This window comes from Myotis yumanensis, unplaced genomic scaffold (assembly GCF_028538775.1).
Source record: "Myotis yumanensis isolate MYYU_CA2020_CCGP unplaced genomic scaffold, mMyoYum1.0.hap1 SCAF_4, whole genome shotgun sequence".
Classification (NCBI taxonomy): domain Eukaryota; kingdom Metazoa; phylum Chordata; class Mammalia; order Chiroptera; family Vespertilionidae; genus Myotis; species Myotis yumanensis.
The window spans coordinates 43437778-43464346 of NW_027223755.1; the positions used below are offsets into that span (position 1 = coordinate 43437778).

General features: G+C 41.5%; 1 protein-coding gene across 4 annotated transcripts in view; it reads left to right on the forward strand.

Annotated features, from left to right (window-relative positions):
- The first annotated feature begins 18226 nt into the window (after positions 1 to 18226).
- The window catches only part of RASGRF2 (Ras protein specific guanine nucleotide releasing factor 2), a 186249-nt gene continuing 177906 nt past the window's right edge, over positions 18227 to 26569 (forward strand). For 2 of the 4 annotated variants that reach the window (XM_070412262.1, XM_070412264.1), the window contains exon 1: positions 18227 to 18965. In XM_070412262.1, the coding sequence (XP_070268363.1) occupies positions 18678 to 18965 (288 nt within the window). In that variant the 5' untranslated portion in view covers positions 18227 to 18677. The remainder of the gene's footprint in view (positions 18966 to 26569) is intronic. The other 2 variants (XM_070412265.1, XM_070412266.1) reach the window with 1 other exon arrangement.

Here is a 26569-nt window from a genome sequence, read left to right on the forward strand (position 1 = left end):
GGAGAACCAGCATTTGTTTCACCATGTCTTTTATTCCTATGTTACAAGACCAGCAGCATCCCATAGCTGCTTTATGAACCTGGGTCTGTGAGTAGACCCAAGTTGGAGCAGACCCATGATAAACATGTAACACGAGCAGGAAATAAACTCCTGTTTACTTGGGGCTGTTTGTTCCTGCAGCATTACTTAGCCTCGTCTTACTGTTGCATGTTTCCATCCACATAACAACATTAATATTCATGTCATCTGTATAACATTTTGCTTAGGCGTTTTAACCTATTTACCCTTCCCCAAAGGCCAGATTTACATAATTTCCTCTGACTTCCTTGATAACAGAATCCCAACTTCATTCTAGCTGTAATGTGCTCAACCTCAACAATGTGCCCAAACTAATAGTTTTGTTAGTCTACCCGTGGTCGGCAAACTGCGGCTCGCGAGCCACATGTGGCTTTTTGGCCCCTTGAGTGTGGCTCTTCCACAAAATACCACGTGCGGGCACACATACAGTGCGATGGAAACTTTTTGGCCCATGCGCAGAAGTAGGTTTTTGGCCTGGGCGAGTCTATTTTGAAGAAGTACTGTTGATATTTGGCTCTGTTGACTAATGAGTTTGCCAACCACTGGTCTAAGCCAATCATAGCAACTCCATTACTCATCGAGAGGAACTGATCTAAGGATGAATATGTAACTCAGTTTGGAACCAGGAGATTTAAAGGGAATCTGCTGGAGAATTCAGGGGAAATTTTTCCTTTCTGGGAAGAGCAACATGCAAAGAGAAAGTTGTTTTTGTCCACTTTCTTCCACTTTTAGCTTTTGAAAGCTGTAAAGTAACAATGTGATACTTGGAAGTGTGACGGTGAGGATTCACACCAATGTGCTTAGAGCAGTGGAATCCCAGATAGAAAGAGCTGGGGTTCTTGATGACATAATGGAACCACCGAATAAACCTTCAAATTGCCTACCTGGGCTTCTTAGTGAACTACTAATGTCCTTATAGTTTAAGCCATAAGTCTGATCTATCTATTGCCTGTTGCTGAAAGCATCCTAACGGATACAACATGTGTGGACAGAGCATTGCTCACTTGGCCTGTTTCACCAGGGGTTCACCTTTATGATTGCCCTGATAGGCCTTGGGTTTTTTTAAGCTACAGTGGAGGTTTTACTTAATTTGGCTCCCAAGTGCAGCTCTAACCTTAATGAAGTTCCTCTTTGGTGTATGCACCGAAAGCAGCTCTCCCTGTGGCCATCTGGTTTAGGGTCCTGTTTCTCTAGGTAGTACCAGAAGCTACCTGGGCCTAGTGTTTCCCCACAATGGGGAAATACTTTTTTAACTACCAAACCTCATTATGAGATTTTTCCAACAAAAGATAGTCAAGCCAGAAGAGCTACCAATGCCATTGTCTTGAGCACTCACTGTTATATTGTATTCTAACGCTGCAATATTGCTGGAGGCAAAAATGACTAAACTGAAACTGTCCTGCTTCAGGAACATCATGAGAAGCCAGAGTTCTTTGGAGAAGACAACAGTGCTGAGGAAAACAAGGCAGCAGGACAAGAGGAAGACCACACCTGACATAAGAAGCCACAGGCATGAGTCTACAGGAGCTGAAACTCATTCACAGGGTCACCAGGAGTCGGAGCTGGTTCAGCAGCACGTAGCACACGGCTGCCACATAGATGAGTGCATGGGACCTCGTGGCTTAGCCTCAAGGAGTATTCCGAGTGTCACTCTGAAGCAAGGATTTTCCTCCACTCCGTCACTGTCATGGGCAGCAGCAACCACCACAGGGTAAATCGTGGATTTAGGCAAGAAGGTATCTAAATGCTCAGCGTAAGTTTGGTCGTTTTATAATTTCTTTGAACAGCCTCCATTTGGGCATTCTGTTATCCATTATTTCCAGATGTCCCTTGTTTTTATTTTACTTTTCTATTTCACACACCATGTTTTGCTATTTTTAATCTTTTTCTTATGTCTATGTTTGTGTATCCTAGAAAAGGTCTCAGAAATATGATCATTCTTTAATTTTTCTAAGTATCTTTTTTGTTGTTGTCATAGCGGACTGTGACTTCTGGACATTATGTAGGAATGTTACTTTAATTTCAGGCATCTAAAACATAAATATCTTAACTCTTTTAATACTACTTTCTTTTTTATCTCCATTTTACATATATTTCACTTTTGCTAAAAAATGTTGCTTTGATACGTGGTCTTCCTTTTTATTGTCTGTGCTACCATGTACTTATTTTCACCTTGTAAATAAGAGAGAAATCTACAAAACTTGTACAATTATTTAAACCAATCCTAGTAGCTATTTTGAAAAATTCCACTAAGAACAGTTAAATTGCTGTTAAACTAATATAGTTTTTTCTTGAATGGTCCAAATTTATAGTATTCAAAATGAATTTGTATTTTTAATTTGTATTATCTAATTATAATTTGCCTAGTATAAATTGGATAGTAATTGACTGTATTTTCAGTTTTTCTCCACTTTTTATATCCTCTGTTTTATAGTTGGACTGCCTGTGGCCAAATTTTGTTGCTACTCGGCACCACTGAGTTCTTTGCATTCTTTCTTAGATTTATGCCTTGAATCAGAAAAGTTTTACTAAAAAAATATGTTTCTGCATATTGTTCCATAAAATTTCTTTGGATGTACTAACACGCTGAGTTCTTAAGGAGTTTAATGGTTATTTCACCTTGTTGACTTACTCTGATTTTTTGTTGTTGGAGCATTTCCATTCTTCCATCAGCTCACAAAAACCTTGAAGCATCTGTGCTTGGGAGAAGGTGGTCACGTGGAAATGAAAAGCACATTTAACTGCTTTGTTGCTGCATATTGTGTGACAAAAATCATAGGCCCTTGATGTTCCAAACAGCCAATGGTGGACAGTCAGCTTGGTTTCTAACAGTCTGTGTACCAGCTGATTACCTGAAATGTATTTCCCCATGGAAACAAGGTTAAGGAGGGGCACTTAGGTTTCTAGGTTAATAAATAAAACCTGTTTCACCCAGGAAACAACTAAAATTCTGTACATTGCAATGGTTAAGAGCAGACTATTACTATTCTTAAGTAGCCAGAAAAGCAGTGCAATTGAATAAGGAAAAGGCTTTTTTAAAAGACATTTGTTGAACGCTGATTGTCAAGGAAAAACAATTTTAACTAGATGAAGGTGTAGAGAACTACTCATGATAATTCCAACAGTGGAAGGACAAATGGCATGGATTTCTTTATTATATGTTTCCCTTTATAATAAACAGTTGGCATAGTTTCAAAATATTCTTCAATAAGCATTATTTTTTAAATTTATACTTATTAATCTGAGCGAAGGGAGACATCAATTTGTTGTTCCACTTATTTATGCATTTATTGGTTGATTCTTGTATGTGCCCTGACTGGGATCAAACCCACAATCTTGGAGTAGCGGGATAACGCCCTAACTAACCAATTGAGCTACCCGGTCAGAGACAATGAGCATTGCTTTTTAATTATTAGGTCAAAGATGCTGATAATTAAATAAGAAAGGTTTAAGAAGTGAAAAACATTATGGCATTCTTCTTGCCTGAGACAGTTGTATCACAGCCACTTTTGATTTAATGGAGCGGTCATGGCTTTAGTTTCCTTTGGTCCTTTCATTAGTGGAACAGAAGACTACTGATTGTCACCAGGTGACAGGTGCTGCTCTAGGCTCAGAGAATACAGCAGCAAACATGGGAGAAAAAGGTCTGGTTGGCTTATAGAGAGAATGAAGAACCTCTGTGGGAGGGGTTTTCTATGGAAATGGGGTAGGGAAGAAAAAGGTGAAGGAGGAATGGAATGACTGAGAATGAGTAAATCACCTGGGAATAGAAGAGGACAAAGGGGAGAAGGTAACCCCAGAATGTTGGACTCAGGGGAGAGTAGGGAGGAGAGAACTTAGGTAAAACAGTGATGTGCTTAAGCCAAGGGTTGAACAACTTGTGTAACCTAGGGGGAGAAGAGTGAGAAGGGGCAGGGAGCCAATTTCAGCATAAAGGGGGGGGGGGGGGCGTGTTTTGCAGAATAGTCTTTAGAAACTATAGGAAGTGAAGCAAGGGGAAAGAATGGGCAGGCTGATTTGGCAGAGATTTTGCTCATAAATTCCATCATTTCAAAGAGTAAATCATAAGGAATAATGTGAGAAATGTCCAGAAGTTTCAATTTAGATCTATTTTTTTTCACAGTAAAATGCTATTTTATATTTGTGATAATGTGATAATGTGTGATTACAAATTGTCAAGTATATTTGGAGGGACAGAGTTGGAGAGAGCTAGTTAAGTAACGGGGACCCAGGAACAGTAAATAAAAAAGAAGTGGCTCTCCATGCAGGGTGGGTGGAACCAGCTTACAAACTGACCACTTGATCACCCCACTTGCAGCTTCCTATGATTGCATTGATTTTTATTGATATATATTCATGTTCACTTTCTGGAGTTCCTGACATTTTAAAAAAATATTAAAGTAATTCAGATTCACCCCATTACTACACCGGTGGAAAGATGGCCCCACCACATGTAGTTCCCTCATGTGGTTAAGAGCATAGGCTCTGGGGTCAGAACATCTGGATTTGCGTCCTGACTCAAAGGACAGTCATTTCTGTGTTGTGTGGTTTTGTGCAAGTTACTTAATTTCTCTGGGCCTCAAGTCTTCATGTGTAAAATGGCTTAATAATAGCACCTAGATCATTGGGTTATTCTGGAAATTGAATGGGTAATGTATATGAAGCTCTTAGAAAAATGTCTGGCCACAAGTAGTGTTAGTTTTAAGAAGCAAAATAAAACTTCTAAAAATTCCCACACCAATTACTTATATTAACAAAAGCAAGAGCGAAAGTTGCTGCATGCATATTAATCTGCATTCAGAAACTTTCTAGTAAGTGCGTTCAATCAAAATGATTAGAAGCTGGCTCAGCAACCGGGGCTCAGCCCAACCCCAGCACCAACTGTCAGAGGAGCTCACGTCTGTCACACCTGGTTCACTTCAGGTCCTTGACTGTCACACAGGTGTTGACTGTACTGTGCTATAGCAATATCAGGAGTACAAACATAAGTGCTCTTGGCCTTCCTACTCAAAGATGGTGAAGATTTTTATCTGTGTGTTGATGTAGCTGAATTTCTTTTAAGTAGGTCCACAGAGGAAAAAAAAAACCACTCAGAACTTTCTCTTTCTTTGGATGCCTTCCTTCTTGCACAGTTTATGTGGAACAAAAACTGTCTCTCCAGCCAGATATGGCCCCACACAAGCCAGTGATGTAACTGAGTTCATTCTTAGGGCATTTCCTACCTGGGCTTCAACCCCAATCAGAACCCTGTTGCCAAACATGCCCTGTAACCACCCTCATCCTCAGCTTTGTCTTAAGGAAAATCTCTATTTGAACTTATGTAAACAGGTAAATGTTAGAGGCCAAATATTCAGCTCCCTACCTCTGACGAGGGTGCCTGTCTCTTGTTCTTCTCCTATGAAAGGCCTCCCTTGCTTTCTCTCTGTCCGTATAGCTAAAATATGCCACCGATTCCAAAGGGATTTGGAGGATCACCAATAATGAAGTGGACACCAAATGAAATCTTTCTCATCATAGTTTGAGTGCCCGTTTCTGAGCAGGCTTTGTGTTCACCAAGGCCACTGGCACAAAAAAGCAATTACAGAAGTTCTGCGATTGGATGCTTGCCCACTCCCCTAAAGAGAGTCATTTTTCCATTTTAAAAAATCACAAACACTTTTTGAACCCTTGTGCACTGTTGGGGGAATGCAGATTGGTGCAGCCACTATGGAAAAGAGAATGGAGCAGCCTCAAAAAATGGAACTCCCTTACGACCCAGTGATTCCACTTCTGGGTATTTATCCAAAAAAAAAACAAAAAAACCAACAACAACAACAAAAAAACAAAAACAAAAAACCCCCCCAAAACCCAAAACACTAATTCAAAAGAATATATGCACCCCTATGTTCATTGCAGCATTATTTACAATAGTCAAAATCTGAAAGCAATCCAAGTGCTCATCAATAGATGAGTGGATAAAAAAGTTGTTGTACATTTACACATTACTTGGCTGTAAAAAAAAAAAATGAAATCTTACTGTTTGTGAAGGCATGTATGGATCCTAGGAGATATTATGCTCAGTGAAATAAGTCAGAGAAAAACAAATACCCTATGATTTCATTTATATGTGGAATCTACAGAACAATATAAACCAACAAACGAAATTAAAAGAGACACAGAGATGCAGAGACTGGACTGATGATTGCCAGAGGGGAGGGGGTCGGGAGACTGGGTGAAAAAGCTGAAGGGATTAAGAAGTACAAACTGTTAGTTACTAAATAGTCACAGGGATGTAATGTACAGCATAGGGAATATAGTCAATAATATTGTAATAATTATGTATGGTGCCAGGTGGGTACTGGAAATATCAGATGGGAACACTTTATAAAGTATATGATTGTCTAATCACTATGCTGTACACCTGAAACTAATACAAAATAATAGTGAATGTAAATTGTAATTGAAAATATATAAATTAAAACTAAAAAAGAAAGCCCTTTATTATTAATCAGTTATTACTAGTTAGAAGAGGATTACTAGTGATTTTTGTTCTGCTCATTATATTTGTGGTACTATATTTGTTTGCTTTTATAGTGAATATGTATTTTTTTGGTGGTTTTTAAAAATTGTGGTAAAGTATACTCAACATCTACTCTTATAATTAGAAAAATAAGTTGTTTCCATTGTAGAATAATTGAAACCTGTATCAATAAAAGAATATTTGCTGTGATTTGCATTAAGACAAGTTCAAGAGAGGCATAATGGAGTAAACCTATACAAACTATTGATGATATGATTTGCTTGCTGTATTGTTTAAAAATGGGTATGACATAGTATTCTGAGTGCCTGCTAATTGGCCATGTGCCTTCTATCAATTCCTACTTGTGTTATCCTGGGCTAGTCACCCACCCTCTATGGGTGTCACCCCCCTCATCTGTAAAATGAAACAATCCTTACTTTGTTATGAGGTTTAATGCACTCAGTAGGGTGCCTGACTTATAGACGACCCTGAAAAATGGAGCGTTTTCCTTCTGACTGGGAAAGACCAGACCTTTGTTCATTTACTTACATGGCCTAATACAGAATTTCATCCAACATTTTGGATTCTGAACACTACTTCCCATATCTAATGTTTCCTAATGGCCATCAGGTTTCCTGACAATACCTTTTTTTTTTTTTCCTGCGGTTCTTGACATCTGTATTGTAAAGGAAAGGAGTTGATGAACTTTGATAATGTTAGAGCTGTTCATTCAGTGAAGATTTACAGTGACACATCTAGGTTGTGCAACGGCCCGGTGTGCAGAGAGGAAATACCAAGTTCCCAAACGGCAGCTTGTCTGTCACAGGGCTGCCCAGTGCCTGGATTTTCCCCACTCCTGAATGAGGCTGGAAGGTCTGAGCATCACTGGACCCAGAGCCAGAGCAAAGGAAAAACAAAGAGAAAACCCCACCCTTCAAGAAACTTAGTCAAGATGGGCATCAAGGATCCGGTACATGAGAGGAATAGAGACTAGAGTGAAATACCAACACTAAAGACCCCAGTAGACAGCCTCTGAATGCAGCTGGTTGATAGAGGCAGTGCTAGGGTGACCCAGAGGGGAGAGTGCTGTGGGCTGCAGGGATCTGCACAAGCTTCACAGAGAGAAGAAACTGGATGGATGACAGAATTCAGACAGATGGGAGACAGGGAGGCCTTGGGAGCAGGAGGGTCAGGGCATGTTTCAGTCTAGATGTCAGAGCTTTGTGAGAGGAAGCAGTGGGGCAGGAGGCCGTGGAGATGTTAGAAGCCCATGGCTCGTTTGTGTAAGTCACGAGACCTCAGTTGTCTCATTTTCCTGAGGTGATGGAGCACATGCTCCTCATACTCCTCGCAGTTTTGACCTTCTCTGACCCTGAGCACTGACCTGAGGATAACAACTTGCTGGACAAAAAGGGGATCATTGGCTCGAGTAGCAGAGGATGAGAGTGGATCTAGGGAGGCTCTGTTAGGGCTTGTTGCCTCCTGTCCCTTCACCTTGCAAGGCAGGCATGATGCAGTGACTACCTGTGGGCTCCTCCCAGACACCAGGGTTTACTCTTAGCTCTTACTGTTCCTTAGCTGTGCCTCAGTTTTATCCACTGACAAATGAGGATGACAATAACAGTGGCTTCCTCCCAGGGTTCTTGTGTGGAAGTGCTTAGAACAGTGCCTGGTGCATAGTGAGGACTTAATAAATGTTAACAATTTGTCTTATCTCTGCTTGACAACTGGGGACAACTGGTCTTAGCCAAAATGCCAAGAAATCAGCAGATTTTGATATTTTTATATTTATATATAAAACAGCACACACGTAGATATACTCTGAGTGAAAATTTGCTACACTTACCAACTGGAATAATTCTGTCATAAATAATGATCACAGCAGTAGATATCAGCAGTTATACACCCAAAGAGTCATGTAAATAAACTCATTGACAGTTAATTTCACACAATGCATGCCAACAAAAGCAAATGAAAATGCATATGCTACACAGTGTAACAACTCTCAGGCTTGAGTCTTCAGAAGTTATTCCTCTGCCAGCCTGGGCCTATGGGTTCCTTTTTAATCTCTCTGGTTCACATTGCCTTGTTAATAGAAGCATCATGGAATTTATGAACTGGGTCAAGCCTTAGACATAGAGACCACAATTTTGTAAAATGAATGTGCGTTCCAATCCCAATTTTCACATTGGATTCCAGCACTAAAGCAGAGCAGAACTATTATTTGAATGAAATATGAGTATTGAATTCGGCAGGAGAAAATGAAACATACTCCTGGGCCAACTTCTAGGCAATATTCCTGGGTCTAAAGTATAGCTGGGGCAATGCCAGATGGTCCTACCAGTAAATTGAGCTTGTCCCCAGCATTGGCAATCTAGTGACGCTATCAAACAGGAAATGCTTTATTGTCTATTATAAAAGAACTAGAGGCCTGGTGCATGAATTCGTGCACGGGTGGGGTGTGGCCGGCCCGCCCTGATCGGGGTGATCAGGGCCAGGCCAGAGAGGGGGAGGGGCCGCAGGAGGTTGGCCGGCCAGCCCCACCCCCAATTAGGCCGGTTGGCCGGCTGCAGTGTATGTCATAGCTACCAGTTTTTCCAGTTGTTCAGTCACTTGGCTTTTATATATATAGATGAGGGTAGCAATGGTTAAAGATTGATCAAGGGAAGGAGGTTGTTAGATAATTGAGACTTCTGCTGATTTCTTGGCATTTTGGCTAAGACCAGCAATTGTGGTCTTAGAATAATAGGGTAGAATTATTATGAGAATAAAGTAATAATAGCTAACTAATGAATACATACTATGTCCCCAGCACTGTGCTCAAGATTTATATACATTAATCCTTGCAACAAACCTATGATGTCAGTGTCATTATCATCATCATCATCATCCCTACTTGCAGATTAGGATATCCATGACATATTTGCAGTGGATTCTGAGGTGCCAGCTCATAGAGTTGCCCAAAGCCTTACTTCGGTAAGTGGCGGATTTGAACCATGATGTGTTTGACTTTAGAGCTGGAGATTGATTTTATGCCTAACACTATCATTCCACCCCAGCATTTACAGAAAACAGTGCTGCCTCAGGTGTGCTGTCTCTGGAGCTTTGGGAGGCTCTGTGGTGCTTTGCCTTCCTTGCTCAGGTGACATTTATTGGGGAGCTTCTCTATCTTGCATTTTGCTCCCCAGATATTTACTGAGGAGTCTCACCCAGGCTTGTCTTCCTCCGTTCAAATTACTTGTGCTCTGGCCTCTGCTGACAACAGGATTATGTCCATCGATCATTGGAAAAAACGGTTTCAGTGGTGACATTTCTCCTCTGCTGGAAGAGCAGTTTAATTTTCATGCTGCTGTGGATGGGCCACAGCTAGGCTTGGTAAAAATCAAAACTTAAAGTTAGCCAAACCCTAAAAATGCTAATAGTATTTGGTCAGTTGAATTTCTATATAAATTCTGAGAGGTGCTAGGCAGGGTCAGATTGATAATAATGCTCGATGTAGGGCCTGGTGCCCATGGGAGAGGTGTGAACAGGTTCCTTCCGGCCACCTTTCCTCTCCCTTGAACTTTACCCAGCAAATCTCCTTCTTTCCCAGGTCTGAGGTCAGGCTCCTCATCTTCGTGTTCTGAGACTGTGATTCCTAGGGAACTTTTCAAAGTGCTATAGAATTAAAAACAAGAACGAAAAGATATTATTAACTATGCCTAACATGCATGGTGCACTTCGTCTCCTGGGCTAAGCATACTATCATTGCCCATTCAAGGAAGCTCTGTAATCCTGAGAAGTTGCCTATTTCCCTTGAATCACAGACAGCAAATAGCAGAGTTGGGATTTGAACTTTGAACTTTGAGCCTTGAGCATGAACTTTTTGCCAAAATCCATGTTTCTATATTACCAAACACGCCCTGCCCAGGCGAGGCCCTGTACAATGCCTTGCAGAAAAAAATACAGCGTAGATCAATCAGTTATGATCACTCTTCAAAGAGTCTACAATCTGATTAGTAAGATGAAATATTAAAAACACAAAAGTTACTGACACAAAAAAAGTTAAGTTGTACTTCAAAAAAGGTTGCTTGGAATACAAAATTGGTTGGCGAGTAGATTTTACTAACCCTAATTGTAGTAGAATTCAGAGGGGGCCTCTGGTTCAAGGTAGAAGGCCTCAGGGTGGAGGTAGGGCTTAGTGGGCCGCGCAGAAAGACTGGATTCCCCACAATTCCCGGGAGGAACCCTCCCAGGGAAAGCAGGGCCAACTCCAGGGTAAGGACAGGCAAGTACAGACCAGGACATAGGGGTGAGGCTGGGCTGGAATGACTCTTGCAGGACAGATTCAGGGGCTGGATGTTATGCCTAACAGCATCACGCCACCCCCAGCGTTCCTATAAAATAGTGCTGCCTCCTCAGGTGTGCTAGCTCTGAGTGTCAGGAGGCTCCGAAGGTTCTGAGCATGAGATGGATGCATGCAAAATGATCTCCTTGCTTAACCACTTAGGACGGCAACAGGACAGTTGGTGATATTTGTCATTATGTAGATGCCCAGCATCTATTTATAAGTAAAATTTTAAATTGAAATATAACACACATATGAGAAAAGTGTGCACTTCATAAGCAGATAGCACTTTAAATTTTTATAAAGGAAAACAACTATGTAACCAGCAAATACATCATGATTTAGAAAATGTCACCACCCTAGAAGGCTCTCCCTTACTCCCTCCCAGTGAGTAATCTCCAGAGGTTAACCCTGTTCTGATTTCCATCACCATACATTAGTTTAGCCTGCACTTTAGTTTTGTATAAATGGAACCATATACCACACACTCTTTAGTGTTGGGCTATTTTTCTCAACACAATGTTTGGGAGATTAATCTAGACTCTTTCCTGCAGTGTATCTCATTCATTTCACTGCTGTGTGTTATCCCACTGCATCACTATATCTCAGTGGATGTAGCTGTTCTGATGTGGATGGGCACCTGGGTTGTGTCCAGTGTGGGGCGATCGTGAAGACTGCTGATACGAACATTCTGTGTGCAGCACATTTTGCAGAGCCTTCGCCATGCAGGAGAGCCCAGGTTACGAGTTCTGCCTTCCCCAAGCGGAAATTAGACCTCAGCTGCCCACTTCCCCAGCTGCAGTGGCTTGTGACCTAGGCTTTGCCAATTAGATGGACCAGCCTATGACTTCAGTTTGAGGGGAAATCATGAGGAAGCAGCTGGTGAGAATGATGAGTGAAGAGACTCTGAGCTTCCAGGGGCAGAGTGGCGCTGTAGATGATGCCTGTGATGCCAGCACCAGACATGGCACTCCGCCTCCAAGCAGTCCCGGGAGTCCCCTGCTATTGTCCGCATGTCCCAAATTTCAAAGCCTGATTCTCTCACCAAACTTCTTTGAGCCCCTTTAATAAATTCTTATTCTGCTTAAAGAACCTAGGATGGGTTCTTTTATTCCTGAAGAGAAGGAAGTATTAGAACAAGTCTAGATAAGCCTTATTTGACCACCGTGGGAACAGGAGATATAATGACTCTTTTAGAAATGTGGACAAGTCCCATTTAATGCTTAAAAGCACGGACTCTAGAGCCAGTCTTTCTGGGTTCAATTCTTTATGACTTGCAAGCTGTGTGACCTTGGGCAAGTTACTCAACCTCTCTGTGCCTTAGTTTCTTCATTGTAAGATAGTGAGAAAGCACAGGTTGTTGTAAGGATGAAATGGGTTAATTTATGGCACAGCATGGTCCAACACCTGGCACAGTAAGTGCTGTGTGTTTGCTGTTTTCACTATAATTACTTATGACAGGCTCCTGGGCTCTTTCAGATAAAAACTGAGTCAGCAGGAAAGTGCCAGCAGGAGTAAGTGACTCATTTGAGCAGTATTATTTGCACAGTGGGAACCTCCAGTGTGTTTGGTTCAAAAGAATGGAGGAAGGGAACTGTAGTGGTCAAAGAGGGTGGGCAGCGATGGCCTTGACCGACTTGGGAGCCCCACTTCCAGGGTGCTGAGGGCTCCCTCTGCTCCTCACCATTCCCTTCTCTTTGTTTCTATTCCCTCCTCAAACACCAGAATAGGTTTTCTCTATGTGAAATCAAGTGTGTGTGTCCCTCCGGTCCCAGGGCTTTACATTACAATCTGGGGTCCCTACTTTTCCACCGAAGCCTGATTCTTTTCTGGTAATTTCTCAACCCACAGAGAAGAGACCTCCTTTGTGGGATGCAGAGGTTTGCACAGATTTTCGCCTCTGAGGCAGGAGGCCTCTCATGTTGTAGGCTAGGTGGGGCTTGCAGTATGAAAAGCCCAACAAAACATCAGAGACCCCTTCCTGAGAGCCAGGGTGCTGCACCGCAGGGATTGGCACTGTCAGGGCAAGTCCTACCACGTGGCAAATCTGAGCCAGGGTCCAGGCCTGGGATTTGGAGCAGGAGTGCGTGCTTCCTTCTCGGAGTTCCTCCCTCAGAAGGGGTCCAACTGCGTTTAGAGTAGCGATTGAACGGTGAGTATAACCCTCTATGTGACCAGCACTGTCCCTACTTCAAACATTCTGCCCTGTTTTTCCTACTAGGAAACTTCAATTTCTTAGCCCAAATGCCCTGATTTCTATTTCTGTAAATATGGTCAGCACAGGTGTGTTATTAGTCTGAGAGAGCAGAAAAGAGGGAAGGTGGTCTCCCCTGAGCCTAATCTGGGGTGTGAGCTGCACCAAATTCCATGGAATAGAAAGGGTAGGACACATGCTTGGAGAAGCCCAGCGCTGGTCCCCACGGCCATCCACACCAGCAGGTCTGAGCTCTCTATGCCCAGATGCCCCTACCACTACTGAGCCAAACATCCCTGAGGCCCTGAGAACAGTTTTTGCTGAGTCCGGGGTGTCAAGGATGAGTGCAGCTGAGGTCTTGTCCTGGGGGATTTACACTGAGGAAAGGATTGGACAAGCACACAAAAAACTGCAACATGAAGGAGAAAACAGAGAAGCACCATAAAGGCCTGGGCTACTTATGGTGCATCTTTTTCTCATGCACAAGAATCATGCAGTTTTCTCTGAGGCTGCCCTACACTGTTACTTGATTTTTGCTTAGCTCTCGCTGTACTAATATTTTTCCTCATGTGTCACTCCAACCTCATTACACTGCACATGACAGAAACTGCAACTGAGAATGCAGACTTCAGTGCTGGCTTCACCCAAAGGTGCAGCATATCATCGCCCCCTCCCCACTCATCCACCCTTTTTGAAACATGTCTTTCCGTTCTGTTTTCTGCAGCATCAACTTCACCCTACGGCTGGCTCTCCTCCGGTGACAGGATGATTGCTGATTGTCCAGAGGCCGTTTGGTTCTCATCCACATCCAAGTAAAGGGACAGCTCTTCCCAGAGTAGCCATGCACACAGTAACATGCATGACAAAAGAATACTGAGCTCCTGACGCCAAATGCCTGCATTCAGGTCCCTTCCCAGTTTTCTCCCAGGCTGATGAGAGGGCATTTGCTTGACGTGTCTGCACTGAAGAGCCTGCTCCAGGAGTTCTCAAGAAGTCCCAGTTTCGGCCCCAAAGGGGAATCCACATCTCCCAACTTCTGGGAGAAATAAAATTGGTATAGTTTTCAAAACGCTCCCCAAGTCTCCCTGACTCCTTTTCCACTTTTACTGCTAAGATTTCGTAACTTTTACAGCTCAGTCTACGCAAGAGCATGCAGCTTGTCCCCCCGCCCCACCATCTGCATCTGCACCCACGGCACCAGGAGAAGCTGGATCCAGCATGAAGACACGGAGCCCCAGGGAAATTTGCTCGGGGTCTTTGGTGCTCTACAGCAGGATAAAGGGATTCCTTGCCTGGGCAGCCAGATAGCCTCAGTGCATGACAATTTGGGCAGGCCATGACAGTGACAAGATATGGATTCAAGAGCATATATTCTGTTGTGTGACCTTCACAAAGTCACTCCCTCTTTCTTGGAACACTTTCTTTACTGAGCTTCTGGGACACCACACTCTCCAAACTCTCCCCTGTCTCCCTGCTGCTTCTTCACTTTCTCCTGCCAGCCTCCTTCTCCTCCTAACCTCTGAATAGTATTTTGCCTCAGGGCCCTCTCCTGGACCACCTTCTCAGGTATGGTTTGAAGACCTCTGGATTAGGTTCTACACTTGTGGAATCAGCTCCTCCCACCCCTAATAGCTTTGGACAATTCAGATAAAATTTCCCCTCCCTCTCTCATCTCCTCCCTCCAGCACCTCCTTCCTTCCTTTCCTCTCCTTCTCCCTTCCTCCCTTCTTTTTTTTTTTTGTTAAATTATCTGGATACTGTCTCCCTCTACAAGTAGTAATTAGGGTTGCCAGATATGGCAGTTAATTGCTAACATTTTTTCTCTTAACTTGCCTAGAATAAGACAAAGAGGATTTTCGCTGTTATCAGTGAGAAATGCTTTGTTGCCCTAAAAAAATCAACTTAAACTGACCCTCTTGGGAAAGAGTCCATGGGATACAAGAGGGGAAAACAATGACTCTACAGAAGAGCTTGTTCCCGCCCCTTGGAACAGAGTCCCTTTTACCAACCTGTTTGATCAGCTGGGGGAAAAGCATCCTCATTTACATAACCTCCGGGCCCTTTGTGTTTCAAGGTGGCACAATTCCAGGGACGCAGTTTCCATATGAATGAAGGAGGCTGAAGGCCCACAAATGCCCATCAGACATTCACTGATACAGCTTCTGGAGATTGTTCAGGGCTTGTCATTATTTTCATCTGTTACAATCGTGTGTGGAATGATCTAATATTTACAAATTTGTATGCTCTCTTCAACAATCCAATCACTGAGTATTAACTTAGAAAATAGCTGTGCATCATTTGGGTGCCTGCCGCATATAAATTCTCCTATTGGGTGCTGCGGGGGTTAGGGAGACAGCCTTGCCTTGGAGAAGCACCCGGTCTGGTGAGAAGCAGTGCCGAAACATGAAATCCTATTCCTGACAGACCGAGCACACCAGGAGCAGCCTTTTCTCTATATCGTCCATCACCTAAATACTGTGTTGAGGACATAACAGGTGATTAATAAACAGTTCTTGCAGTGAATTTCCAGAATTAAACCCCACAGTGATTACCGGCCAAATTACAAAGGAAACAAGTCACCTTCTGTCACTGTCAGGGGTCATATCACAGCCATAACAACTTACATGGTAGGAAGTGATGATAGATAAGAAGTTGAGAAGCATAATTCTTGTGGTTCAAATCAAAAGGACATTTGAGTAGACAGGATGAATCAGCACTGAGATTAGCTTCAACACCATAGATATTGCTTATTGGGGAAAAGAATGCTTCACATCTGAAAAAACAAGTGATTAGAAGGTTTGAGTACTCATTGCAAAATTGTTTTTGTATGAATTCACACCCTTAATGGTTTCCTCTCAAAACTGGAGCTCATCAACTAAGCAGGTGTCAACTCGCTTATGGTTCTCAGAGCTGGATGTGACCACAGAGAAAGAAAGAAAAGGTCTCCTGAGGCACTTGCCATCTCCTCTGCATCGAGAATCATCCACATTTACTTATTGTCTCTACTCTTGTATCTCCTCTAAAGGACAACCCAGCTGGGTGAAACACAAATTAGCACAGCACTGTCTCTTACGCATTTAAAATATGTAAAGAGAAATAATCACTGTTCTCATGCTACTTTCAAATGGCAATTTCCCTATTATACTGTTTTTAATAGAAGGCCTATTAGGTTTTATTTTTTTTTTTTTAGGTAAAATGGAAAAAACACTCAACTGCTCAGTGAGGCAGAGTTAAAATATTCTGTAAACACAGCACTTACAAAACAGGCAGAACCCCTGGGCTACCAATTTGTGAACATACAACTAGTGGTACAAGACATGTGCGTTGTCACAGATTCATGGCCCAAAAAAGGATTTTATTATTATTTTTTCACAATAAACACTTCATAGCCAACCATTTTTATAAGTGGCTAAGGGGAATAAAAAAAATGTATAGAGCAGAATCAAGTACTGGTGTTCCCTGGGGCTTTCAGAAGCTTCCTACCACAGCTGCTGGCACATTATTTCCCTTTCACTTACATTTTATAGTAGAGGGTCTTGGTTTCCTGGATGTACCTGCAAGATTTGTTAATCAAATGAATTCCAGTCCTAGCAAGGGTGTCGAGCGTGAGCAAACGTAGGACAACGTGGCTTCTGGGGATAGATTCTGCCAGGGGCAGCCAGTCTCCCTTGTTTGGGTATTTTTTTATGGTTAAAAACTCCATGCTGAAATTTTAGCTTCCTTTACCTTAATCCTGAGAAATCCCTGTCATAGATCATTACAGTTTAATATGAACTAGTGTAGCAAGGCCCATTGGATCAAAGTCTTTTCTGTGTCCCATAGTTTCAAAATGGCCCAACACACTTTGTTTACTAAACATAACTCTTCATCTCCCTGTGAATTGTTTCCCCCACCTCTGAAGTTCCAAACCACAACCCTCACCCCTTCTCCATAGCTCAGAATAGCATTGAAACCTTAACTGACAGATTTTCCTGAGTCTCACATTTGTATGGAACCCCCATATGTAAATATGTAATAAATTTGGTTATTTTCTCCTGTTAATCTGTCTCATGTCTATTTAATTTTTAGACCAGCCAGAAGAACAGAGAAGGGTAAAAAGAAAATTATTTTTCCTCCCCTCTAGAGCCAACAGCATCTGATACCTTCCTGGGAACAGAGGGGTTGCACTCCATTCTTGTTTTAAGTATAATAGTGCAAGTATGCAGGGAAAAGTCAAGGTTGCCATTATGCAAAGCCACTTTGTGACTCCACCCCCTGCCATGGAAACACATTCGTGGATAAGTGTGAGAGCAAGGATGTAGCAGATGAGTATGTTTTCTGTGTGAGTGGGTTTGGGAAAGTATGAATTCCCATGAATATGTATGCATATGCTTGTGAGCTCTTGTGTATGAGTATGTGTGCACATTTTTGAGCGAATGTGTTTGTGTGTACATGTGTATGTGTGTTCATGTTTATTGTGTTTGTGTATTTGCTTGTGTATTTGAGTGTGTGTCTATGTAAGTGTGTGTTTATGACTGTGTGAGTAAAAATGCATTGTGTATGGGTGTGTATTTGTGTGTAGTTTGTGTTGTGTATGAGTATGTGGAGTGTAAATGTGTGCATGTGTCTGTTGCGCGCATGTGTGAGGTTGGGTGTGTGTATGCCTGTATGGATTGTGAGTGTAAATGTGCATTTGGGTGAGCATATCTGTGTGCCTGTGGGTGTATTTGTATATGGGTTTGTATTTTTGTGTGTAGGAGTGCACATTGTGGGTGTGTGTATATGTGCGTGCATACTTTTCTGTGTAAGTATTGTGTATATCTTTGTGATTGTATTTGTGTGTATGAGTGTGTGTGTCTGTGTATTGTTTGTGTGAGTGATGTGTGTATAATTGTGCCAATGTGAGCATTTGTGTTGTGACTGCGCAGTGTTTGAGTGTGCATTTGTGTGTATGTGAGTATATATGTCTGTGTGTGTGCCAGCGCGCGTGGGAACGGGTGTGCGCCGTCGCCACGCGCCTCCACCTCCCCGCAATCCGCCCCATTGCGCCCCATTGGCGCAGGAGCAGAGACAGCGGCCCCGGCGCGCCCGGTGAGCGGGCTGCACGCTGCTGTCATCGCCGCCGCGCGCCTTTGCCCTTTAAATCGGTCTCCAAGCCGATTACAGCTGATCTCCCACGTGACGTTTTACCTTCTGTCTCCCGGAGCGAGTTGCCCGAGGACAGTCCTCCAGATCTGCCGCTCGTCGCGCCGCCCCAGCCCGCGGCGGGGTCTGCGGCTCCCGCAACTTTGGGCAAAGCAGCGGGTGCCCCGGGCGCCCTCACGAGGCCACTCTCCCGGGGAACGTCGGAGGCTCCCGGGACTTCGCCCGGCCAGGAGGGCGGCGGTAGCGGCGGAGAACGTGCCTGGACGCAGCCCAGCGCTCCTCGGACCCGCGCCGCGCCGCGCCCCGGAGGCCGGCCGGGGTGCCCTGTGCGCAGCGTCTGGAAAGGGGGCGCCCTTTGCCAACCTGGACTCTAGCGAGCGAGCCCTGGGGGGAGCCGGCCGGGAGATGGTTGCGAGGCAGGGGTGAGCCCGCTCCTCTCCCCCGGTGCCCTCACCATGCAGAAAAGCGTGCGCTACAACGAGGGGCACGCCCTGTACCTGGCCTTCCTGGCCCGCAAGGAGGGCACCAAGCGCGGCTTCCTGAGCAAGAAGGCAGCCGAAGCGAGCCGCTGGCACGAGAAGTGGTTCGCCCTCTACCAGAATGTGCTCTTCTACTTCGAGGGCGAGCAGAGCGGCCGCCCGGCGGGCATGTACCTCCTGGAGGGCTGCAGCTGCGAGCGGGCGCCCGCGCCGCCCAGGGCCGGTGCCGGACCAGGCGGCGCCCGGGACGCGCTGGACAAGCAGGTACCACGCGCCCTCCGTCCCAGCTTTCCTGCCCCCGGCCGCGGCACTCCCAAACCCTTCTAAGCCCGGAGGCCCACGGCTCCACCGAACCCTGGGTCCATGCCCGAGCTTCCCCTGCTGCGTTAGCGGCACGGAATCTGCACGCGCCTCCCCGTCTCCATCCCTCCTTCTCCCCACCTCCGTGTCATCAGTGGGAATAGGGACTCGCCTTGACCCTGACAGCGGTCGGGACTTTTCAGCTTAGTTACTAACCACCCACGGCTTTCGAGGGGATTTAGTGTGGTAAAGGTGTTGTTGACACCTGTTGGATTTAGATCCGCAAGACGGAACTAACTTATTTGGGAAAGTTAGGTGTCTCCCTTACCCGGCTGGTGCGAGCCTTCTCTTTGCCTGCAGATGTTTGACCGCTGGCTGTGCAGAGAACAAGCGGGGCTCCCAGGACAGACAGGCACTTTCTGTTGTCTATTTTCAGTCTGTCTTTGTGGTTTATTGCCAGTTTACCTCGCTAACATTTGACCTACTGGGTCTAATTATGAAGGTAAATGTGTATTTAATTCCCTCAGAATTCATATTGGCACCACATTCCTGCTATGTTTAAACATGTGGGTATTTAAAAAAGACCTCTTCACTGTACTTTTAAATGAGTGCTTTTAAACTAATGTTACCTTTTTTTTATTCTGGACCATGATTTTGTTTGTTTTGCTATGTACTACTCGGGGACGAAAAAGCCCCTCTAGATTTAGTAACTCCCGCACCCCATTCCTGAAAATGCGAAATTTGTCTTTTTTTCCCCAATCACCATTTAGCTATTAAAGTTAAAGCAGACTAATTTTATGCTCTCAAATGTTTTCACTTCGCTTCTAGATCTCCACCTTGGAGAAAACGAGGCTGATTGTCTTTGCTGTTGCATAAAAGCATTTCGCAGCTGAATTTTCTATGCGAGTCAGATTAAACAGCTTCTACTGAAAACCGCCTGGGGTGGCTGTGGGAGGCGCTGGCGATGGGGAAAAGGATAAAAATGCCTACCTACCCCCTTGGTGCTCAAAACAATGTGTAAAATTAAGATGAGTTCAAACTAGATGGACCAGAAGTTTGATTTTTTTTTCACTTTGGTTTCACTATAAACTATGAACAGACTTAAGTAATTAAACTTGTTATAACACTTACAAACCTGAAAATTTAAAAATATGTCTTTTGGTTTTAAGAGCAAGTTGAGGGTCATTTGAAAAGTTGATGTCCAATTTTGTAGATATGGATACTAGAAATATAAGCTTAAATTTCAAGTCATGCATTCCAGAATTTAAAGCGTGAGAAGGGTTTTGAGGAAACAGATTTTTTTTTTCCAGGATCTATTTTTTTTTCTATTGGTGAGATTTTATTTAAAGCTATGTGTTTCAAGGCCCCACGAGCCCCAAATAAAAGGTTTTTTTAAGTGTTGTTATGTCTAAAGTAAAAGAAGAGACTTTAAATTACTCTGAATATATATAATTGACTTAATTCCAAATCATGTTTTCTATTTGCATTTATGCTAATATCAGCAGATAGCACATTTATTTATTTGAGCTGGGGTTGGGTATGGCTGCCTGTTCGTTAATATTCTATGAAAACCAACATTTCTCTACCTGGGACATATCTGAACACTCATATTCAAGACGGGTTTCTTTACACCACACTTTGCTAAAGAAATGTAACCTCCAGAAAGTTTGACTTTTATGCCACTTTCTAATGGCAGTCCTACACAGGTCATCTTATGAAACAATTTTCTCTGTTTATCAAACATGTTATGAGTACTTCTCCATCATTTCATACATCTCCAAGAGGTTGGAAATGAGAACCTCTGGTGTTCGTAGAAAAACTGAGATGAAGAGAACAAGCCTTCCAAATGGATTAGGAGTTGGATTGGGAAGTCTGTCGAACTTTATCTTCTCTTAGGCATGCCTCTGTGGCTTGGGTGAGTTTAGCAGATGGGTTGATGCTCTTCTCCACCACTGCCTGTCTGGGTGCGTTTGAAGAATTAAGATGAAACTGTGATGATAAGAAACAAGAAAAACTTCCTACCTTAAAGCTACATTTTATACAGTTGGTCCCCTTTCAGTTAATTTGTGTTGCTAATGTACTCACTTCATCTCACACACCTAGACTGCTGGACCTTGTGAAACTGGGGAGTTGGAGGGCAGATGTGAGGCACTGGGCAGGGGTCGTCTCAAGGTCTGCTTTTCCCAGCATGCTTCTGGAGCTTCCCACCTAAGTGTCTGCATCAGCCCCATAAACAAAGTTGAAGGTTAGGGCTTGAAATGGTACTTAGGGAGGCAAAGTGAGTTTCCTATACCAGGTGTGTATGTGACTTCTTGAGGCAAATCTCTTAACGTTTTTTTTTTTCTCTTTTTTTCTTCTGTTAATGAAATCTTTTTCTTAATATGTAAAATTAAAGGTTTGGCTAAGATGATTTCCAAGTTGCTTTCTAATAATGACGTCTGTTTCTAAGGTTATAACAGACAGGGTGAGTTTTTTGCTGTGTAGAGGATGTGAAAGATAATTTCATAAGCTTTAAAGATTACCAGTTTCTGTAATAAATACTGCATCTGAGAAGCTAAGGACAAGCGGGTGATTGAAGTGCACATTCTGATAAACCAGTTAGGTTAGCAGATGTGCAAACCTATAGTAACATTATTGCCTGAGTCAGAGACATTCTAATCATTCACATTGGAGAGTGACATACTATGAAATGCCTCTAATCGTTCTTGCCAGTTTAAAATTCTACTCCTTCAAACAATTTTAAAATTCTAATTAATTGTGTTTTTAAGTGACCTATAAAAAGAAAACACTCATTGATTTGATTCACCCAAATAGTACTTCAAAGTAAATTGATTGACAAAAGAAAACAATTTTTTTAACCACGTCATCTTAAACTGTTTCCAGGCAAGAAGAAAAAAGGAAGGTGTTTTTCACTTTCCAAGTGTGCCTGGTTGAAGGAATATTTACAGTGCTCCATTTTTCCCATAGTGTCCCAATATTTCACTTTGGTAGGTTGTTGGGAGGTTGCAAGGTCTCTTATCAACCTTCCATGGTGGCTACTTCTTAGTGGTAGTTATGGTGATATGATCAACAGGAGTTTAAGTGGTGTTCTTTGTGTGTTGTTGGTACTTCTTTCTAAGACAGCTCCATTTATGGAAAATAAAGAACATACCTTTCACTCCAGGTGAAGGTATTTAAGAAAGAAGGGAATTTGCATTTAGTAAGTCTGTTCTGTGTGCCAGGCTTCATGTTATCCTCCATTATCTCATCTAGCTTGAAGTTTACTTCAACTCTTAGAGGTTAGTAGTGTTTTTTGTTTTTTTGTTTTTACCTATGCTAACAGAGGTTCAAAGGGCTATTGGGAGATAATAAAAATCTATTCCAGGTCTGAAGACTGAATAATCTTGAAGACTGCCTCACTAAGGAGCCAATTGAAATCCGCTGAGCTTCAAGAAATTTCAAATCTGGGTGGGATGGGAGTTGTAGTTGTAGTAGGTGAATCACTTTTTTGTTCATTCTTATTTTCCTTTTGAAAACTACTTGAAGGGCAGTTGCAATTCTTGAGAAACACAATTGCAGACCATTACATTTTCAAAGAAAAATGGGACTTATGCTTAAGCAAACAAGTTTACAGGGCATTCATTTAGCTCAGTTGGGATCTGGCAAAGCATTTGCCCTCTGGGTGACAGTGCACATCTCAGTCAGTCTGTTTAAGTGGCTGTGTCTGTCTTGCCTGCTAGCAGGAGAGACATATAGAAACAAAGCCATCTATATTCTTATTTTTTGGGTAATGTTAAGTGTTCTCTTCAGCCTGATTTCAGTTGTTTTTTGGGGAAAACATCTCTTTAGTTCTGGAGGTGAAAGTAGTAAATGCATGTCAGCTTTGTACTGAATTAAACACGTTGATTTAATTTTAGAGGGATTAAATGTTATATGATTTCCCTGTCACCTTATGACTAGCCAGTCATTTTAGCCTTCCTGTCTTGACCATAGGCAGAGGATTTTAATCATTTTATCAAATTAGGCAGAGTTTCATGTAAATACTGAAACATTTGCAGAGGGTAGGGAGTGTGGATGGTGGGGTTTCATTCTAGTTCATGTTCTTTAGTTGATGCATAATAGCCAACTCAATATTTTCTTTTCAACCATTGCTGATTGAACATAAATAAAGAAAATATGGGATAAAAATATTTGCTAAATCTTATAAAAAGTTTTAAAATATAAGTTAGGGAAAAATAATATTTTACTGGAACTTTGTAATCATTCTTCCATTTAAACTTGTGAAGAAAAATCATTCTTCCATTTAAACTTAAGTGAAGTGGATTAGCAAAATTTACTTATGTTAATTTTGGCTACAGTAAACATTACTATTTATATTATTGTACTTATTAAGAATTTAACATAGAAAATCCATTTCTGATGTGACAGATTTACATAAAAATGCATTTTTTATTGTGACAAGTATTTTTCAAGTGGGTTTCAATAAGTGGAAGCTAAATGCACTATTAAATGGTGGAAACTATTTGTAGTGTGATGACATAATTTTTTTCCTTTTTCAAGAATTAAGATATATTCCTTATATATCCTATAGAGATATATTCCTTTTATTGGGTAATGATATGTCTTAGAGTAAACGTGATAGCCAAATGTTTCTGGTTTAGTGAGTCAATGCTAATAGTTTATTAAAACAATTGTTGATATTGCAGTGTGTTTAAGGCAGGTTATATTTTAAATTTGATTGTTTACGTATTTTCCAACAAAGTTGCCTTCTATAGTCAATATAAGTTTAATTTTGTGAAATACAAAAATTTAGTCTTTAAGGTTATTTTGTAATGAAATAAGCCAGATGGGTAAACAGTATGGATTTACTCAGGTCTTAAATCCTAATTTTAAAATTTTAAAGTAGCTTTGTGTTTTTACGCCTGTTCATTTTTTTTTCTATAAGACAGAGATATGTGTGTGTTTATTGAGTGTGCTATCTTTTATCATTAAATATTAAATATTTGTTTTGCAGTTGTATGTGTTGGAGAAAACAGATTTAAAATTTCAAGACGTGAGCTGAAAATCCAGTCTCTTTACAATTTGGGTAGCTTTAGTTTTCAGGAGTAAGGATGTATAATGACTACATTAAATTAATCACAGTATAAATTCCTCTCTGAAATTAGTTTACCTTAATTTAAGACTGCACATAATAAAATCTTAGTTAGTACTTAAAACTAAAAATTATATTTATTAGGTATCAATATAGCACTGTGGTAAATGTTTGGTTATTTTATAACATTTGGTCATTATTCAAAAAATTGACTATTATTTCAAAAATTCATTACATTTCAACTGGTGTAATTTCCAAATATTAGCTGATTGAGAAATTATAAGTACATTATTTTGGCTCCACCAAAGAGCATATTTTAGCATTTTTACCCAAGAAGTTCAAATATGATTATGTATATGTTTAGAAAAAAAATAGTAGCAGGTTTTTCTTTTTCTTTCTGTATTTGAAAAAACATGGTGTTAGTAGGTGGAATGAAGATGCAGAAAGCACATGTTCTCACAGTTTTCCTTTTTATTGGCACTTGAAAAACATGATTCAATGAAAAATAAGAACTCAAATTATTTTTCCTAAACCTCCTCACAGTGAATGCAAAATACCCCAAATATACTTTTAGTGAGATGGCAAAAAAAAGGTGTACATTGATCTATGTTTAGTTTAATAATAGTTCTTTGCAAACTGTAAAGGAAGAAATGAGAAAGTTGGGGAGGCACATATAAGCATAACTTACAGCATCAGAGTAGAAATTAATGAAAGTTAGAATTCTCATAAGATTGAGAAGACACAAATAAAATAGCAGTAATAAAAGCTATGACTAAAAATAAAACTGATTGATCCTATAGTGCTTTATTGTTTTGAAATGTAGGTCACAGTTTCTTTTATTACCTCTTCCATACTTACCAAGGTGACATTGCTGAGACTTACGATGCTGGAACAGCAGGGATCTGAGGACTCTGGTTACTGGTACTTTGCATTCTTTTCAGGTTCCTGAAATGTTTTATTTTGTCATTGTCTGATTTAATTTAGACATTGTCTGATTCATTTCCTGAACTGTATTTATGAGCCCATGCCATTTGTGTGACTAACTTAAACAGTGAGTTTAGTGCTGTCACATAGATGGCCGATTAGAAAGGAGGAGGATTCCTGGTGTTAGCTCTATGGGAATGGGGAGCTGGTAGCCTGGCTAACGCTCATTATGCAATACCATAACTCATTACAAGAGAAGTCACGACAAGATAATGTCAGTGACACATGGGAATAGGAGACCGCTAATATCCAATATGAATTTTCTTTCCTTTAACTTTAAGAATATCAATGTCCAGTTCAGATGGTGGTATTGTGTATGGTTTAGTTCAGAAGTTAAACTGTGGGACTTTCCGTTTTGATGCAGCTACTTACCAGACATATGATGTTGAGCAATTTCTCTTTCTAAGCCTGGACCCCTGCCTATAAGAAGGGGATCATTATAGTACCGACCTCATCGGGGGGTTGATGCAAGGCTCATAGGCAATAATCCACATCAACCTCTTACCATTGGGCCTGGCGCATGAAGAGTCAGCACATTTGTCAGCTGATGTTTTTATTACCCCTTTCTATATAATTCTTCTTTGACCTCTTCTTGTTTTCATTACTAGAGTCACTCAGGAAGTATTTTCCTCCTTTTCTCTTTAAAGAATACTTTTCATTTAATACGCACTAAATAGAACAATTCAGGGAATGCCAATATACCCATCACCCCGCTTCAATAATTAACTGTCTGCCTTCTTTTTATTTCTGTTTCCTTACACACATTTTTGTTTTGTTTTTCTCTTAGACTATTTTAAAGCAAGTGCTGGACATCATATTATTTCACTCATAAATAAAGAAGTTTTTCCTTTTTGGCATAGCCCCTGTGTGGCACTGAAGATTGTACTAGATGTGGCTCTGAAAAGAATGATATTGGAAAGAGTTTGTAATGTGTTTCTGTTTTAATGTGTGTTATTAGGATGGTTGTATTCTTTTGTTTTTTGAAATTATTATAAAGGAAAAAACTTAAGTCAGTGGTGAATACATAAAGGTGGTGGAATTCTCTTTTAAATAAGCTCTGGAATATTAAATCCTAAAGCAAAAAAATTTGAAATCAATTGTTTAACCGTGATTATAGTATAAAGGTATTTTCACAATTTGTCCTCACTCACAGGGGAATTACCAGCGATTCTCTTGCCAAGGACTCTTCTCTTCCTTTTTGAAGTCCATTTACCAAACGCTCTCAGCTGGGCAGCTGGAATGGTCTTGTGTAGAATCAAGAAGAGCACTTCTACCTCTGATGCCATTAATAGTGTCAGGATTTTACATAGTTTTGCAACATTTAGGACGTCATCCAATAAACCAATGTTTCATCCATCTTTCAAAATCAATTCCGAGACCCAACAGTTAGTCAATGTTATTTCAAGGCAATTACTAAGGTTTCCTTAATCAAGTGCCTAGTTTGTTTTTTCTACTGTTACTAAACTTTTCTAGGGTTAGTTGGTTTCTGTGATATGGTTATTTGCTTTAGGCC